Source organism: Glycine max, chromosome 10 (genome assembly GCF_000004515.6).
Source record: "Glycine max cultivar Williams 82 chromosome 10, Glycine_max_v4.0, whole genome shotgun sequence".
Classification (NCBI taxonomy): Eukaryota; Viridiplantae; Streptophyta; class Magnoliopsida; order Fabales; family Fabaceae; genus Glycine; species Glycine max.
In genome coordinates, this window is record NC_038246.2 from 48,867,339 (window position 1) to 48,884,656 (window position 17,318).

The window sequence follows — 17,318 nt, forward strand, 5'->3', positions numbered from 1 at the left end:
TTGTTTTAATTTTTCTTAAATCACACTTTTGATTTATCCATTTTTAAATGGAGACTTTGATCTTCTTATTCCAAAATAAAAACATTTAATTCTCATTTTATAAAATTTACAACTTTGATTCAATTTTTATTTTTATTTATGTTTTACTTTTTATTTTAATTCAATTAAATCTTAGATCTATTATATTCATTTAAGGTATCATCAAGAAATAATTTAATTAATAAAAAATAAAATATGAAAAAAACTAAAAACTGGACACATTATGAATTATTTAAAATAGGAGGATGAAATATTCATTTTTTTAAAAAAAATTAAAATTATGAATTTTCTAAAATAAAATGATTAAAATTACACATCCAACAAAATAAGAAAATCAAAATTATATTTAAACCTTATTAAAGGTGCATTTTAAGTTTCCTTTCATAAGATACAAACACTACATTGGTAGTGAGTTAAAATTAACCGTGAAAAAGGTTGTTTATATAAATGTTATACTCCATACTAAATTAAAGAAAAATTATAAGAACCCACCCCATTTCCGGGTGGAGGAAGGAGATAAAGAGAAGAAAGAAAAGGTAAAAGAGAGAAAATGATAAATATGAATATAATATAATAAAAAATGTAGAGGTAAAAAGAAAAATGAGGTAAAGGTTAGTTGTAAGACAGTGAGATATATGTTTATAAAATTAAATTGGACTGTGTATCCAATGCAGACTGTGGCAGTTGGGGGAAGGGGGACCAATACATGCAGATAACTCCGCGTATTCTTATTTTTAACTTGTGCATTAAGCAAATGAAGTAGCCAGATTTATCATTACAACAAACAAACAAATGGATGACCAAAATAATGTTGTGAGGGAAGTTGCAAGCAATTTTATGTACAAATATCGAAGTATAAAGATAACAAAATAACCCGTCGTTGTTGTAGTTCAATCACTTTCGTAGTCTTCATCATCTCCAAAGGTAAAAACAGAAGCATCTGCAGCCATGGCCTTAAACTCACTTTCTGTGCTGGGCACCTCGAGACTGGACACTGTTTTTCCTTCAACGTTAGTTCTTGGCTCACTAGCATGACGAATTGGCGTAGAGCTCTTGTTTCCCAAGGAAACTTGTTCTGTTGCATGTGATAAATTTGCAATTTCATTTGAAACTCTGCTTGATTCGGAGACTCTGGTGTCATTTTTAACTTTTTCAACTGCTTGAGAAGGTGCTTTTGTTTGCTTGCTTCTTGAAGAAGCAGATTGCTCTGCCTCACCATCTGAAAACACATCATCTTTATCATGACTATCTGATTCTTTGTCTGCATTCTGTGCAGGGGTGCTCCTTTCCACTGGGGTGGGACTGGCAGGATTGTTACTTGAACTCTCATCTGATTTTTTTGTAGTAGTTTCAATTTTAGAAGTTACAACATTGCCATTATAGTCCACGAGCACAACCTCAACCATAAATCCCGGCGAAGGCAATTTTCTCTGCCAGAAGTCAATATCAATAAAAATATACAGTTGATTACAAAATCCAATTGTGAACGACAAACATGGAAACACGGAACTCAACAGAAGCCAAACCATTTCCTACTATTACCAATAACCACAAAAACTTACCTTGTCAAAGCCATCCAGATCACCAGTGTTCAATACTTTCCTATTTTCTGTCATAGTTGTGTTTAACCAACTATGTGAAAAGAGCAAGATATTTCAGTCCAACATAAGACTGGCAGCGAAGGAATTGATTAATGATAAACCAAATTAATTAATACCAGTAAAAATCTCCTTGGCGGTCATGAAAATGGATTTTGAAGTCCCCAGCCAACTCTGTAAGACCAGGCTCTCCTGGCAAGGCAAAGACCATCACTCCCTTCTTTGGTGCACCAAACCAAAAATCTTCTGGCTGCAAATTGTGAAAGCTCAAGTCACAGAAATCCTTCATACTTGAAAAAAAAAGCAACAAAAGACATAACTTTGGAACAACAATTCAATCAAATATTTGATACACTGATGCCATATTATTAATGAAACGCACCAAAAGATCCTTGGTTCTCGGATGCTTTTTGGTTGAGAACAACACACCTACAAATTAAAAATGGGTTATTAGAGTCGACATCTGATAACTGCGAAATTTGAATTAATTTGATAGTCAATTTTGGCTAAGAATGATTGTAATTTCTTTACTTTGCTGTTATTTTTAATGAAATAATAAAGAAATTAATATCATTGTAATTTTTTACCAAAAGGAATCAAAAGAAGAAAGTTTCAAGTGTTTTAGAGGAAAATTGATGCAAAAACGTGAAAAAAAAAATCTTGATGAAAAAGTTAAAAATTGGGACAACTCGCTCAGCGCACAAGACAAGTCCAGCGTGTCTCCTCACTTAGCTGCCCACTCACGCTTAGCACAAAAAAGACCCACGAAGAAGTCCAAAGGCGCACTTAGCGCCAAAGCCCTCGCTAAGTACGAGGCCGCATGGATATTAAGCTACCTTAGGCCTATAGAAGGAGTAGGAACAAAGGAGAAAACCAACCCCGAGACACCGAAACTCAGAGCTTTTTAATTAATACATCCTAAGCCTGAGTATCTCAAATAGAGGAAACCCTCTATCTATGTTCATTGCCCTCTTCTCTTCCTCTATCCATCCCTCTTCTTCTATTCACATCAGTCTTAACATGAGGCTAAATCCCATTGTTGGGAGCCTAGCAGCCAAATGACCTTGTAATGTAATTTTTTCTTATTATCTATTTAATGCAATGTCAATTTTTATTATTTCTTTTTCTTTCCTGTGCTTTATTGTTATTGTGTTAAAAAATGGTAATCTCTAAAGAACTGAGAAAGGACATCTAAACAATTCATTGCTAGGGATACAGTGACTTTGTTTTGCCTTTACATACATCTCCAATGTTTCATGTGATTTATTATTTTATCTTTGCAAAGAGATTTGAGAGAGAGAATAGATAAAGTAGGCTCTTCATCGTGAGGGATCAGAGTTGAGTGTCTCAGTAGATGTGGGTGAAAAATGAGAAAGCATTAAATAGAGCAAAACATTAATATTACATCAAGGCAGTGTTGTTAAATGGCGGCCATGGCGGATTTGCGAAAAAACGCCACCGAATAGCGGTGGCGTGGCGGGTTTGGGATGGCGGTGCCATGGCGGCCGTGGCGGTTATGGCGGGGTGGCGGAAATGGTGGGATTTTGCTTGGTTTTTGTCCGCGGTAGGAGTTGGGCCGACCCGACCCAACCCTACCCGATTATTCATTCAATTAAAAGCGACCCACGCACCTTGATTCAGAATAGCCCCTGCGTCCCTCCCGCACCTCTGCGTCCTCCCTCACCCCGCCGCACCCAGCCGCCGCGACAGGCGACACCCGCAGTCCGCACACCCAGCCGCCGCCGCCCGCGACACCCCTTACACGAAGACGAAGGCTGACTTCGCGACGAGCCCCGGCAAGGCACGAGCTCCGGCGACGAACGGCCTTCCTTCTGTCTCGCGAAGAAGACGAAGAAGACAAGCTCGCGGGTCAGCCTTCATCTTTTTTTTTTAATTTTGTTTTGGGCCTTTTGCTGTTTGACACCCCATTTTTGTGTCTACAGCTTTTTTTTTTCCTTTTGCTATTTGACACCCCTTTTTACTGTTAACAGTCCCTTTTTTTTCGTATTTTTTTGTCCGCTATGACATCCGCCATTTTCCGCTAGGCCATCCGCCATATTTTTATGGCGGATTTTTGACTTTCCGCCATGAACCGCCATCCGCCATTAACAACATTGCATCAAGGATAGTTAGGCATATTAGGCCCTAACATATTTGCATTTTGAATTTTTTTTTCATCATCTTTATCTCTTATTTTTCTTATCTTTCACATTAAAATTCCTTATCTATTTTATCTTCTACTTTTTTTACCTTTATAGTCTTTTAATTTAAATTTTTATCTTTCTTTATCTTCTATTTTAAATTCCTTATCTATTGCTTGTAAATTGAGTTTACATCAATCTAAGTACAAACAAAACTTCTGTAAATTCGACACTCAGACTTCCAAGTACTTTACTACTTGAGACAAATTATTGCACTTGCCAACGAATTAACAACATCAAATAGGGCAGTCTGTCAGACTAAAATCTTACATTCCACCCTTTCAAAGGGGTCAGTTGTCCGTCAATTCTAGACACAAACAAAGCAGGTCAAATACAAAATATATATCCAGTTATCACTACTAGTAACTAGTAAATCATACAATTCTTTCATATTGTAGCAAGAAAGAACATGCAAAAAAGAGGTAGACGCTCTCCCTGTGCTCTTTTTTCACCAGCAACTCTCCCCTAGAAACACCCAAGTTAAAACATAGCTAATGGCTTTGGAATAAAATCCTAACAAGGATATGCCTTCTTAGTTCATACTAAAAGATCTGGGTGCATACCATATAGCTAAACATTATATAAAACACACCACAATAGAAATAAGGACAAACTTAATTGACTAGGCAAAAAGAGAATACCATAAACAATGAATATATCAGCAACCTAATCAAGAAAAGGAATAACAATAACATGGCATTATAAATCTACTAACAGAATGGTCATGTAGTATAAGCAGTAAGGGAAATTTTAATGGCAAACATACCACTGTGATCTGAGACGGTTATAGAGGGCCTAATCCAGTAAGGGCATCTGTGAAGCCGGAATCCCCTAAGCATGCACCTGTACAAAATATGATGTCAGTATGCACATTAAGACAGGTAAATACTAAAGTCACATCTTGAACAGTGAATACCTGCGGGCAGGTGGGTTTTCACCATTAAAGTAAGTCAAGACTCGTTCAAAATATTTGACATACCTCTACAGAAAACAGTAAAACATAAGAAATAACTCCAGAACTAACAAACAAAACATCTTTTCCAGAAAAAAGAAAAAAAAGTGATACTCTATAGTAATAACTCCAGAATCACCAATTCTCCACCTAATTAACACATTGCAAAGAGAACTTACAATCTGACTAGGCAGAACAAGTCCCTTTCCATCAACACATCTTTTCTGATTATAGTAATCCATTGATTCCTCAGCAGTTGGGAAGAACTGCAGTACATTTTAGTCATCAAATCTTAAAAAAATTGAGCACAACAAGACAGAAAGTGCAAATATCAAGCACATTAATATTTTCAAGAAAATGCTTACAAACTCTTCACCTTTAAGAACACTAGAAGACTAGAAATCATCAACCCAGTCCTTGCCATTCCAGCCTTACAGTGGACAACCACAACATTCTCAATGTCTTCTTTCAACCATGAGTAAGCACTTTGACAGAATGATATAATCAGTTGAATTGGTGGGCAATTGTGGTCATCAAATGGGAAGCTAGCCACCTAAATGAAGAAATTGCATATTTCAGATGCAAGAATGAAAGAAGCTGTTCAAACAAAGTCAATGAAAATATAATGTGGCATAAAAACCAACATGACGTAAGTAATCTAGGCTGTCTAGCATCATGAAAGCAGGAGCAGATGGTATCAATGAATTGTTAATTGAATATAGATAACCTCAATACTACTATCCCAAATTGAAGGTTAAAACTAAAGTGATATACCCATGTTTTGAGAAATTTTTAAGACAATCATTAATTACAGATTTACAGACTAAAAGTTCATGGCATATAAATAGAATTTGCAACCCTTAAGTATATCACATTTGTCCCCTTCAAGACCTGAATGAAAATTTAGAAATTACCTTCCCCTCAAACAATGATGCATCATACAACCGCTCAGAACAAAGATTATAAACTTTGTATTTATCCTGCATATAGAGAAAAAGAAAAAAAGTCAAATGCAAAACTAAACAAGAAAATGATAAGGACAAAGGTTCATTAAGTTTCAAAGCTTGAGGCACTTTGATAAAAGAAACACCATACAAGTCAAGTTCTGAGCAATACCTCTCACAAAATTGAAACTTGCTATCAAACTACAAAATATGCAATGACAGACAGAATATATGAAGCATGTGTTCATAAGTCATAATCCAGAATATTTTGATACTTGAAACAGAGTCAAGGAATAAATTTTTGACTGAAAACTTGCTTAGCAGAGTCTTCCAGTCCCAGGCCAATCATATTGAGTGTGTGTGTGTGTAGAAATTTTGTACAAGAGGTTTCCCACAATTAGGGCAAGAATATTACAAGATCTACAAGATATTTGAACTAATTATTCTAATCCTAATTATGTGAAACTAATACAACAATAACAACAAATGCCTTATCCCACTAGGTGAGGTTGACTACATAGATTACATGACATCATTTGGCTTGGTTAAAGACCAAATCTTTGAATTCACCATGAGATCCCTCTCCTTTTTGCTCTCCCTATTCTAAAAACCATGCAATCTACTCACCTCACTGGCGCTTCTAGTGGCCTTCTATGTACAGCAAATAAAAGGAAATAATTACAATGAAATCAATCAAATAATTACAATATTTTATAGAATAGACAATTTTAAATGAAACAAACAACATTCCGTACAATACATTATTGATTTTGTATTATAATAAATAAACTACAGAAAAGGCATAAACATAAGAACTTGAAACTTCATGTGTCAGTGTGTTTATATTACCTTATGGTGAGTTTCAAAAAACTTAATCACTTCTTCCATGTGATTTCTGTAAAATCCCTGCATTACATACATAGATAGTAAGAATGCTGGTGTTTAAGATCAAGACAGCAACCAAAATTAACATACAGAATTCATTAACTCACTTCAACATAGCCGAAAAACCCAGAGCTCATGTCGCCAGCAGGGAATCCCATTGCAATAATGTTTTCAGTGATATATGTCATATCTAAATCAAAACCTCCTTCCTGAAAAAAAAAGTTAGGAGTATACAAGTGGACAAGAGTATGCATCAACCGGATTCTTTGAGAAGGGAACATGCAATTCAGAATGAAACAAAGAAATACAAAAAATCAAACTCAATGCACTCACCAGTCACAACAATAATTACATAATAAAATTTTAACAGCTTTTTCAACCAAAGAGGCTAGAATGTTCATCCAACAGAACACTAAACTATATGACATGTTTTAACAGGGAGTAAGCAATGTCAGCAAATTCAGGGCTTTATATTTTCAACACCAGCTATGAGATCTGGTTTAGAAAAGCCAGATGACAAAAAGACATTGATTAACCCAATTTTGCTTCTGCATTAGATAATAATTGTTACATCGCAAAAGGCATCTATGAATAGGCTCCCAATGATGAGCTTCACCCAATTATTAAGGGATTAAAGCACTGTTCCCAGTAGAAAAAACAATAAACTTTTTAAATGAGCAAGACTTTGTGAAAATCAGCTTTACAAGAATACATACAAAGTATATTAGTTTGAACAAGAACAACACCTGGTATCTGCGTTTATTCTGTGAAACAACATGCCGTGCCTTAACCTGCACAGCTTTCACTGCATTCTTAGAAGAGTCGACCAGGCCTTTCGTAATAGTTCCAAACAAATTAGATTGTCCAGCTGTTTCACTGGAACTGTCATCTTCTACAGGAGACTTTGGAGACAACCTCAATCCGAAATTACTTGTGATGCGTGCAAAAGTTGATTTCCCAACATTTCCACTTGATGAGTCGTCTTGGGAGCCAGAAAATGGCTGAGAAATTTTCAAGTTTTTGGCCCAGGATGATATGCCCGTGGGAGATAGCCTAGGTGATGCCTCATGTGGAGAATTATCTTGCCCGGAGGCTACAGAAGCAGAAGCTTGTCTGTCAGTCTCTTTAGCCGGAGGTGACTTCGACGGGTCATTAATAGTATGTGAATTAGACACATCAGCAGGCACTGAATCCATTTGATTAAAAAAGTATCAATGGCAACTTATGTAGAAATTGGATATCTCATCATTAGGTGGCCCAGGCCCTACAGTATCTTCCCAGTTGAAGCTGCACATACAGAAACAATTTTAATAGAACACATGACAAAACATTCAAATAATACTTCTTTATATTTTTCCTATTCATTTAATCATTCTTGTATTCTCAACAATAATATCAGTCATGACAATATACTACTGGGTGGAAGAAAGAAAATGTGTTTACATAATACATACTACTGGTATGTACATTTGTGATTGTGACTAAAATGTGTCTTATTATGTGAGAATCTCTCGTAGTCTCTTCTATCTTTGAATTTGCCTTTCACTTTAGCTGGCAGTCTTTTTATCCATGACCACACAGATTCATTTCGCCTAACTAGAGGAAAATGTAGTAACTCCTTAAAAGATTAAAGCAGGTCAGCCATTACAAATTTACAATTTGAAAACCGTTGTATCACAGATTCACAATAGATATTACATCTCAGCTTCTATAAAATTTCGGAATGATTAGGTGTGTGTGTGTGTGTGTGTGTGGGGGGGGGGGGGTATTTTGTAACATTTAAATGACAAAAAAACAATAGCAATATCACATGCCATTTCTTCATAAATGCCTATCCCCTTATACTGGAAGCAGAAATGGCGAAAATCAAATCCACTTCACTTGCACGAGGAATCAGCATAAAAAAAACTACCCCGGAAACCCATGGAAGCACATACAACACTTCTCAACGATTCAGTCATGTCCCTAACTAAACATCTATCTAAAAGCATTTCAGGAGAATGATTTCCGTCAATTGAACCTCGTGATTTTCAATTTCCAACTAAAGTAAACAATTAAACAAATAAAATAGAACATAAAAAACCAAACAATTTAGCGTAGATTGGAATTCGGAAAAGGAGTCGTGCAATCATGTTTAAGAAACGTAAAAATCATTCAATGCGAAGAAAGAAAAAGTTAAAACAAGTAGTTTCAGATCTGAGAAGAAGAGGAGGGGCTTATATTACCAAAAGTGGAATCAGAAGGAAGTGCAGAAGCTTATTAGGGTTTCGAAGAAGAAGAAAGAGAACGGAACGGAGTCGTTGAATAGAAAAAGTTAAAACAAGTAGTTTCAGATCTGAGAAGAAGAGGAGGGGCTTATATTACCAAAAGTGGAATCAGAAGGAAGTGCAGAAGCTTATTAGGGTTTCGAAGAAGAAGAAAGAGAACGGAACGGAGTCGTTGAATAGAAAAAAGCGATGCTGAATGCTGATACCGATCGACTGCGCGAATGAATGATGATCAGTGTGATGTCATAGATTAATGATCCGACGGCTGCTTAGAGCCAAGGGGTTATCGTGTGTTATGTTGCGTATTTTTATTGCCTACGCTAAAGAATCTTATTATTCACATTTTTTATTTCTCCTTTCTTTTTTAGAAATAAATTGATTAATTTTAGATTAATAAAAATAATTGATGTTGATAAATCATAATTCATGACGTATGTTGAATATATTTTTTATTGTTAAAACATATTAGAAACTTATAAAAGAAATATAAATTATTTTCACAAAACTCAAATAAATTGTTTGAAACACTTGTATGATAAATGAGACTTAGTAATATTCTTGGTAGTTGATACACTTCTATTAACATATTTTTTATTATTAGTTAAAAGTTATTAAAAACTATAAAATTATAAGTAAAAATTATTAAATGAGAAGTAAGATTGATAAAAGAAAATATTTTCGATAAAGTTTAATAAATAATAATGATTGTGTTTAAAATAATGTATTAGAGAATATATTATTGGAAATTCTTAATATATTAATATTTTTTGTGTACAATAATAAAAATGAAGTTTGAATATAGGAGTTCATGCAACCTATCTAGACTCCTTGTCACTAACTCAATCTTAGCGAGATAAAAACAAAATTGTAGAGGGTAATGTAGTATTAGTGGTTGAGTCTTGACTAAGAGTTGTCATTATTTTATTAAAATAAGTCTCTGATTTCTTTCTCCAGCATAAAACAAAAGTCTCTTGTCAATTGGTGTGACAAAAAATTATGTATTTGAAGAGATAAACAATTTAACATTTCATATTTGTCAGAGAAACTTATCTATCTTATGATTAATAAAAGAAACACATTAGCCTAAGCCTGTGCTTAATTTCATTGATTCAAAATAAAATTTATCCCCTGCCAAACTGGTGGTAATATTGAATGAGATTGATAAAGTAACTAATATTATTTTATTTTATCATGAATAATCAATTGTATGTTGCTTGAACAAATTCTGGAATTCTTATTGCTAAGAAAGCTGAGAAATATGAAATATACATTAAAAGGTAAACACTCAATATATAATTAACCATTTAATGAATTACCTCAATTTTATACAATTCAATATAACTGCAGTCTACAAAGTATTAGACAAATTGTATGATTAATTTTATTAATAAAAAAGTATGTTACTGTACTGTTTTTTAAGCATAAATATCTGTAATTAACTATGAATTAAGAAAAAAAATTCACACTCTGTATATATATTTAAACTATTTATTTTCATATTTAAACAAATCTGTGTATAAAATGCTTAGGCATAATAAATATAAAACAAGACAAATGCTCATTTGTGGTGTATATGTAGCTACAGACTCTATTTTGTCGCGAGAGACAAATACTGATTCAAAGCACTAATTAAAAAAAAAACTGGAAGAATGTCTACTAAAGATAGTTAAAGACCAATCCTTTTCTTTTTATCGGTAAAGAGAGAAGACCAATCCTTTCCTCTTTATCGGTAAAGACCTATCATTTGAAATACCACAATCTCAAGAATGAATTTTATCTTTTTTTATATATAAAATGTTATTATACACCCAATAAAAATTGTACGCATTTTGTTATAAAAAAAATTATATTAAATTTTACTACTAATTTATTTTTAGAATAAAAAATTTAAATATAAATCACCTCTACGCATTTTGTTATAAAAAGTTTTATATTAAATTTTACTATTAATTTATTTTTAGAATAAAAAAATTTAAATATAAATCATCTCACCCGTGTGTATTTGAGTGAACATTTGTTAATTAATTTTATAAAATTTATTTTAAAGTAAAGTAAAGTAATTTATGTTTGAATGGTTTTATTTTAAAAGTAAATTAATAATAAAATTCACTACATATATTTTTATTGTATTTAAAAATTACTTAAAGTGTTTCAACCTAATTAAAATTACTTTTGAGATCATAATCAATTTATAAAAATGAGACCAAAATATGAATATTTATCTAAAATTATATTAGTTAATATTGTAACACAATTTGGATGATGTAATATAAATCTAAACTCAAAAAATTAATTTTAAGTAAAATAATTTTTACAAAATAAATTTTCTTCAAAATTAATTTTACAAACACCCCCAAATCATACACCAGTCTGTCACCAAACCAAAATCACATCAAGAATAAAAAATTGGATCCCCACATTTAAAATGCTTAAATGACAAAAAAGAAAACATAATTAAAAAAATAATTTAGAAAGTCAAAAAATAAAAAATATTAAATCGTAAGGATTAAAAAATATTTAAAACTATAAATTCATCATTAGCTTAGTTTGTTTAATTTATAAATTTTTCATCAATAATTTGAAGTTTTGAAAAATAACAGAGCTAATTATAATAACATTTATTTATTTTTCTCCACATACCCTCCTTCATGGAGTAATAACAATATAACTAAGTTGCTAGCGCTGCACATGGTTCCATTCTATGGCTTCGTTGAGAAACATCACTTGATGATTTTCAAGGGTCTCATCATAGCATTGTCTTCATGGTCCAATACCTGCGTATATATACATACAGAAATGGCATGTGCCGTGCGTTATGATGAGCCATACCAAAACATACTAGTCTTAGAATATGTGCGCACCATTAATTCTTCAAAGTGGTGTGTTCATCGATCTGGGTGGATCTAGTGGTAAGGAATTAATTATAATTAATTTAGATAATTTGGATGATGTGTGTATAGTTTAAACCTCATTGTTAACTTTGTATGCGCATTCATGTGAGTGCACCATTAATTTTCCTAAGAAAAAATGTATTTTCCTTTAAACTCTGTCATGACTGCGTGTGGTGCGTGTACTATTATTTAACATTTTAACTAAATAAACTAGTATAAAAATTGTTCTAATTCATTTTATAAATATAACCCTAACTTGACTTTAGTGGAGCGATCTACACCATGCATGTGCTAATATAAAACTGAAATAAGATTTAAAAAAACTAGAAGAAACATTCCTATGACCTAGACAAGAAAGGGTAAGTATACTTACATGACAATGATAGACGTAGCCAGGCTCTGTGGTTGCATCAAACGCATAGGAAGCATTGGTGTGTATGTAAGAAAACCTCACAGCAACCTTGGTCACATGCCCGGGCATCATCTTGAACACATTCTTCCACCCTTTCTCATGAGCTGGCACCTCTATTTTCTTGCCACGCGCGTACTTGTCCACGTGGCACTTCACCGCATCGTTGATTTTCGTCATGCATTCCGTAAACTCATCATGCGGTTTCACCAGCTCCGTCTGATCCAACACCTTGAACAAACCCAAATGAATGTGAAGCGGGTGATTATCCTCCGTCAAGTTGATCACATACCACAGCTCTGTGGACCCCACCTTGGGATTTTCCGTAGCCGGAGCTTCGTACGGTTTCGCATTAAGGTACAAGTGGGTTGGCTCATCGATGTCGCTGGCATACTCGTACATAGCAACATACCGTGTGTGCGTCACACTGGATAAATCCAGAAGAGGGTATTCCAAGAAGCGTTTAGGGAGCCGAGACGTGTGGAGTTGTTGATCATGATCAGGTATGATGATAAACTTGATAACCTTGCCGTTAGCCTCGTTAACAGGGTCACCAGAAGGGTAAGGATATTTTGCATCGTTAGCTAGAATAGCCACGTCACTCTTGGACCGAGAAAAGTCAACAACTATGTCTGTGATCTCAGATGGCCCCACCAGCGTCTCATTGGCGGTTACGGGCTTCTCGATATAAGCCGAATCGGATGCCACGTGCGTGAATCTCAAGCCGTTGCTGAAGAAGAATCTAAAGAACCTTGCGTTACTGGCGTTGATTATGCGGAATCGATACTTACGACGTCGTACAGTGAGACGCGGCCACGCTTTGCCGTTGACGATAATTGCGTCCCCGAAGTACTCTGGCTGCCACTGAGGGTGTATTTTAGGGTTGTTCCCAATGGAACTCATGAAGATCGAACCGTCCGTGCGGAAGCTACGATCGAACACGATCAGAGTTCGATCGAATTCGTCACCGCTGGGTAAGCCTAGCGGGTCCTCGATCTCAGGGTGGCGAATGATGTAGGCACCAAGTAAGCCAGCTAGAAGGTTGACTCGGGTCAACCCCATGGCATGGTCATGGTACCATAGGTTCCCCGGCTGTTGATTGTTCGGGTAGTGATATGTTTTTTTGGTCCATGTGGGTCCTCTTTGGTTGAATTTTGATGTGAACCATGCGTTGGCGTTTCCGTCGCTCTCTGGCGCATGGATCCCACCGTGGAGGTGGACCACTGTGGGGATTCCACGTGTCGAGTTGGTCATTGCGGTGGGGATTGTTGGGTCCCAGGGAAGTATGTGTTTTGGAGGGAGGTGATTTTGCCACCTCACGTGGGTGTCAACGCCATAGAGGGCCTCGATCGTTGGACCAGGAACTGTTGCTGTGTGCTTGCTTGTTCCAAAAGCGTACACTGTTGTTGGAGGCAGATCCTTGTGGAATTTCTGCAAAAGGAAAAGAATTTTTCAGTTGAGACAACATGCTAGCGGTTTGTGGATTTTATACCTATAAATTCATTTAATTGTGAAAGAGAAATATATTATGTTCGTCAAACAATGACATAATGTTATGAATGAAGATGCTAAACGTTCAATTCCAAGTCCCGAAGATTGTGACTCGTATAATAGTCCATATTTTTCAAACTAAGTCATTTTTTTTTATCGTACAATAAAATATACTTTCAAGGGTTTATATTAGATTTCCTCTGCCTTCCCTAATGTTGAGTTTGTTTTAAGTATAATACTAATTAAGAGTGACAATGGTGTGAACAAGAAGACATTACTCATAGTGGATACCGCGAGTTATCAAAGTCAGAGCCAGAGTGGATGGCACTTTCAAAGATCTGGGAACCAATTCTTTGCATAATTATCTAATGACTCATCTTCAGTGCCTCTGGTCCATTAAAGTCAATGAGTTAACGTCAATTAAAAAAATCTAGAAAGCTTTCAACTTTTGGATACGAATGGCACACGCAGAATGATATTTTACAGTTTCTTTTTATGTTTCTTGATATAAATAAATGGTTAAAAGGATATGACACCCCAATCCTAAAGCTAGATAGTGGTACACCAATGACCAACGACATGTTAGGCAGGGCAAGTGAGCAACTGAAGCCAAACTGATCTGTAGAATATCATTGAATGTAAAGTAGAATACTTAAGACTGCCAATACTCGTAGTGGACATTGAATTATCAATGTCATGGCCAGGGTTCTTTGGTAAGAGAGAAAAAAAAAATACAACTAACGAAATATTATTTATTTATTTGGAGAGAGAATGGAAGGAAAAATTATTTTTGTAGATACAAAAAATTAAATTTTTCCGTTCTCTCATTTTTTCTATTCAAAATTTAAATTTTTTCTTTCCTCCCTATTTTCCTTCCATCCAACCAAGGGAAGCCTAAAGGTCCGGCGAACCAATTCTTTGCGTAAATCATTTAATGACTAATCTTCAAAGCTGTGGTCCGTTAAAGTAAATGAATTAACGTAATCTAATGTAGCATATAGAATTAGAATTAAAAAAGTTTTTAACTTTTGGACATGAATGACACACTAAGAGTATGGTATTTAGTGGTTTTATAACAAAAAAAAATGTTCAGAAGAAGACAGCACCTCAATCTTACTGAAAAAGGGGTCAATATCGTGTTAGAAAGTTCAACACAAATTTAATTCAAGGATAACTAAATATTTAAAACACAAATAATTTTATCTAATTATAAGTATCTATCTACCCAGTTAGCTTTGACAACCCAGGAATCTTCCAGAGAGGGGATCATCACCAATGACGAAACGGATTTTTGGGTACGCTTTGGTTAAATATCAAATATTATTGTCCTAGAGATGGGAAATTATTGGGAGGAAAATTTTGCCTGGCACCGGAAACTTGTGAAAAAAACCATTTATGAAAAACAGAAAGAGCCATTTGAAAATAAGTAATGTTAGATCTACAAAACCAAAATATAGGTTTATTCCACTAATTCAAAAATTACGTGGTAGTTGAAATTTAAAAAATTAATTTATTAAATTAGAATTATTCAATATAATTTTTTGTTGAAATAATTAAAAAAATTAAAATAATAAAAAAATATCATGATTTATTTAAAAAATGTGACAAGGAAAAAAAAACATATCAATTATGAAAGTAAAAGAAAATATAAAAATTTAGAAATTAAAAGCTACAATTTTAGAAAAATCACTTCAGATAGAAAAAATATTAGAAACTATGAAAAATTATTAAAGAAAGCTTGTTTACTGAAAACTAGATAAAATTTTTAATTAGTAAAAAAAAAATAACTAAAATATCCTCTCAACATAATCATAGTAATCGACAATTTAAATTTTCATAGTATCTTCAAGCCAGAAAAATAATATTAAATTTCTAACAATTTTTATTGATAATCGGATTACAATTTGGACCATTAAAATAAAAAAGCAAAACTAAATTTGGGTCCAGCAAAATTTATTACAAAATGACATTTCAAACATCAGAGGCACATAATAATCAATTATGCCATGGTATTTGGTAAGCCGCAACTCATGTTCCTGTCGTTGGAATTTGGAAATGGCTTTCTTTGTGAGTAATGAGGGTTAGTTTCAGAAAGAATTAGGTAGAAACGTGGAATATGAGAAAGTTCCGAATGTGTGAGAAAATAGAAAGTAGATCAAATAACAAAAGTGAAAAATAGTTGTGTTGACTCTTGAAATGTAACAAGGGAGAGTGACCGATATTTATTTTTGTGAACAATACAATAACTTACACAGAACATTTTCTTCAGGTTCATCATCAAACTCATGCCATGGGATCTGGTCAAGGAGCAACCCATGTAAGCACGATTGTAATTTTTTTTTCTTTCTCCAACAGGTATCTCTCCTCTGGACTAAAAGATTAATCTCAGTGTAATATTATAATATTATGACTGATGTTAATCCATAGAATTTTCACACTCAAAAATTGAACACTAGATTTTTTTGTTAAATAGATTGTCTCTATAATTTGTGGGTAGAAGGTCTAACCACTTAAACAACATTGTAATTTTGGTAACTAGAATGTTTCAGACAGATTTCAGTAAATATTTATTCTAAGTATCACTGTCGGACTATCAGTAATCTCCGAAATCTGATTTGGGAAAACGAATATATAGATACTATATGTAAAAAGGAAAATGATCAAGAATTATGCTATGCAAGGACCTAAGGACTATTTTTAGTATTCAAAGGACTTTTGAAATGAAGAACCACGTTAGTCTCGTCCTAGCAGTCATCGAAACCAGCAAAGAAAGAACTTAGCATGGCACACTAAAGAGTAAAGACAAAGGTAGAGAAATATAAAATTCAATATTTTAATATTAATTGAAAGAGAAAAAAAAACATACATACCCATTTCTTCTTGAACATGCCAATCTTGAAAGACTTAGATCTTGGGACGCCATCTGAAAGATGATAGCCAAGGATTCTGGGCATGTGAGGAAGCTCATCCACGAACATCTCCAACTTGGATACATTAACCAAATGATCTGAAGCTGATGAGCATCCTAAAAGAGACACCAGAGTGAGTAGTTTCAGGAGCAATGTTCTTTTGCCCATGACTAGCTTCTCTGCTCTCACGGGGTGTGCGTTCACACTGGGAAATGGACAAATATTGAGCAACAAAGGGAGGGGCAGAAGGGTATTTATAGTTGATATTGGGCTAGTGCTAGTAGTGTGTGTCTAATGGTGGAGATTCTGTGCGGTGTTGTGTAAGTTTTGGGGCCACGAGTGAATTCGGGGAGGGAAAAAAGTTATAAAGAAGGGTCATGGGTCATTGTAAACGCAACAAAGATGAGGTTTTCTTATTTGCACTCTTACATTGCATGTTCTGTTTCACACTTTTTATTCTTTCCGGCTTAACGCCTGCCTATTTTCACACTTTAACCGTATTTTATACCTTTTCATCCAAAGAAATAGTAAAAACACACACCTTCACACATTCTTTTAATGATTTTAATTTATTGAAGTATAAAATTTTGTGAGCCTTCTGACATCATAATAATGATAAAATGTGTATTTCTAATTCTTCTCTTTCTTATACTAGTTTAATAATCTCTATCATACACGGTATTGGTTTAATAATTTATAATATATTTTATATTATTGTATTTTAATTATTTA

At 34.1% G+C, this 17,318-nt stretch overlaps 2 protein-coding genes across 3 annotated transcripts; both read right to left on the bottom strand.

The window, feature by feature from the left end:
* Positions 1 to 746: 746 nt before the first annotated feature.
* LOC100784003 (phosphatidylinositol 3,4,5-trisphosphate 3-phosphatase and protein-tyrosine-phosphatase PTEN2A) lies at positions 747 to 9,158 on the bottom strand. Of its 2 annotated transcripts, none has more exons than XM_006589574.4 (13): positions 8,984 to 9,158; positions 7,366 to 7,906; positions 6,727 to 6,828; positions 6,584 to 6,640; positions 5,705 to 5,770; positions 5,167 to 5,343; positions 4,970 to 5,056; positions 4,755 to 4,819; positions 4,605 to 4,681; positions 2,020 to 2,066; positions 1,757 to 1,887; positions 1,602 to 1,671; positions 747 to 1,469 (listed from the first exon to the last, which is right to left on the bottom strand). In XM_006589574.4, the coding sequence occupies exons 2-13, from the start codon at positions 7,813 to 7,815 to the stop codon at positions 930 to 932; spliced, it is 1,869 nt and encodes a 622-aa protein (XP_006589637.1). In that variant the 5' UTR covers positions 7,816 to 7,906; positions 8,984 to 9,158; the 3' UTR covers positions 747 to 929. The 2 variants fall into 2 exon arrangements, with proteins under 2 accessions (XP_006589637.1, XP_003536624.1); XM_003536576.5 differs by having other exon boundaries at positions 8,845 to 9,158.
* A 2,331-nt stretch (positions 9,159 to 11,489) lies between these two features.
* Positions 11,490 to 16,979, bottom strand: LOC100812862 (multicopper oxidase LPR2). Its single transcript, XM_006589575.4, has 3 exons — positions 16,548 to 16,979; positions 12,151 to 13,617; positions 11,490 to 11,660 (listed from the first exon to the last, which is right to left on the bottom strand). The coding sequence occupies exons 1-3, from the start codon at positions 16,752 to 16,754 to the stop codon at positions 11,607 to 11,609; spliced, it is 1,728 nt and encodes a 575-aa protein (XP_006589638.1). The 5' UTR covers positions 16,755 to 16,979; the 3' UTR covers positions 11,490 to 11,606.
* Positions 16,980 to 17,318: the final 339 nt, after the last annotated feature.

Excerpts from the sequence above, each read along its gene's own strand:
- LOC100784003 (XM_006589574.4), bottom strand. The coding sequence starts at position 7,815 with ATGGATTCAGTGCCTGCTGATGTGTCTAATTCACATACTATTAATGAC. Across the intron at positions 4,820-4,969 it reads TTGTTCTGCCTAGTCAGATT|AGGTATGTCAAATATTTTGA; the intron begins GTAAGTTCTCTT and ends TGTTTTCTGTAG. Across the intron at positions 4,682-4,754 it reads GAAAACCCACCTGCCCGCAG|GTGCATGCTTAGGGGATTCC; the intron begins GTATTCACTGTT and ends TATTTTGTACAG.
- LOC100812862 (XM_006589575.4), bottom strand. The coding sequence starts at position 16,754 with ATGGGCAAAAGAACATTGCTCCTGAAACTACTCACTCTGGTGTCTCTT. Across the intron at positions 13,618-16,547 it reads GCATGTTCAAGAAGAAATGG|AAATTCCACAAGGATCTGCC; the intron begins GTATGTATGTTT and ends TTCCTTTTGCAG. Across the intron at positions 11,661-12,150 it reads GCTACGTCTATCATTGTCAT|GTATTGGACCATGAAGACAA; the intron begins GTAAGTATACTT and ends ATATATACGCAG.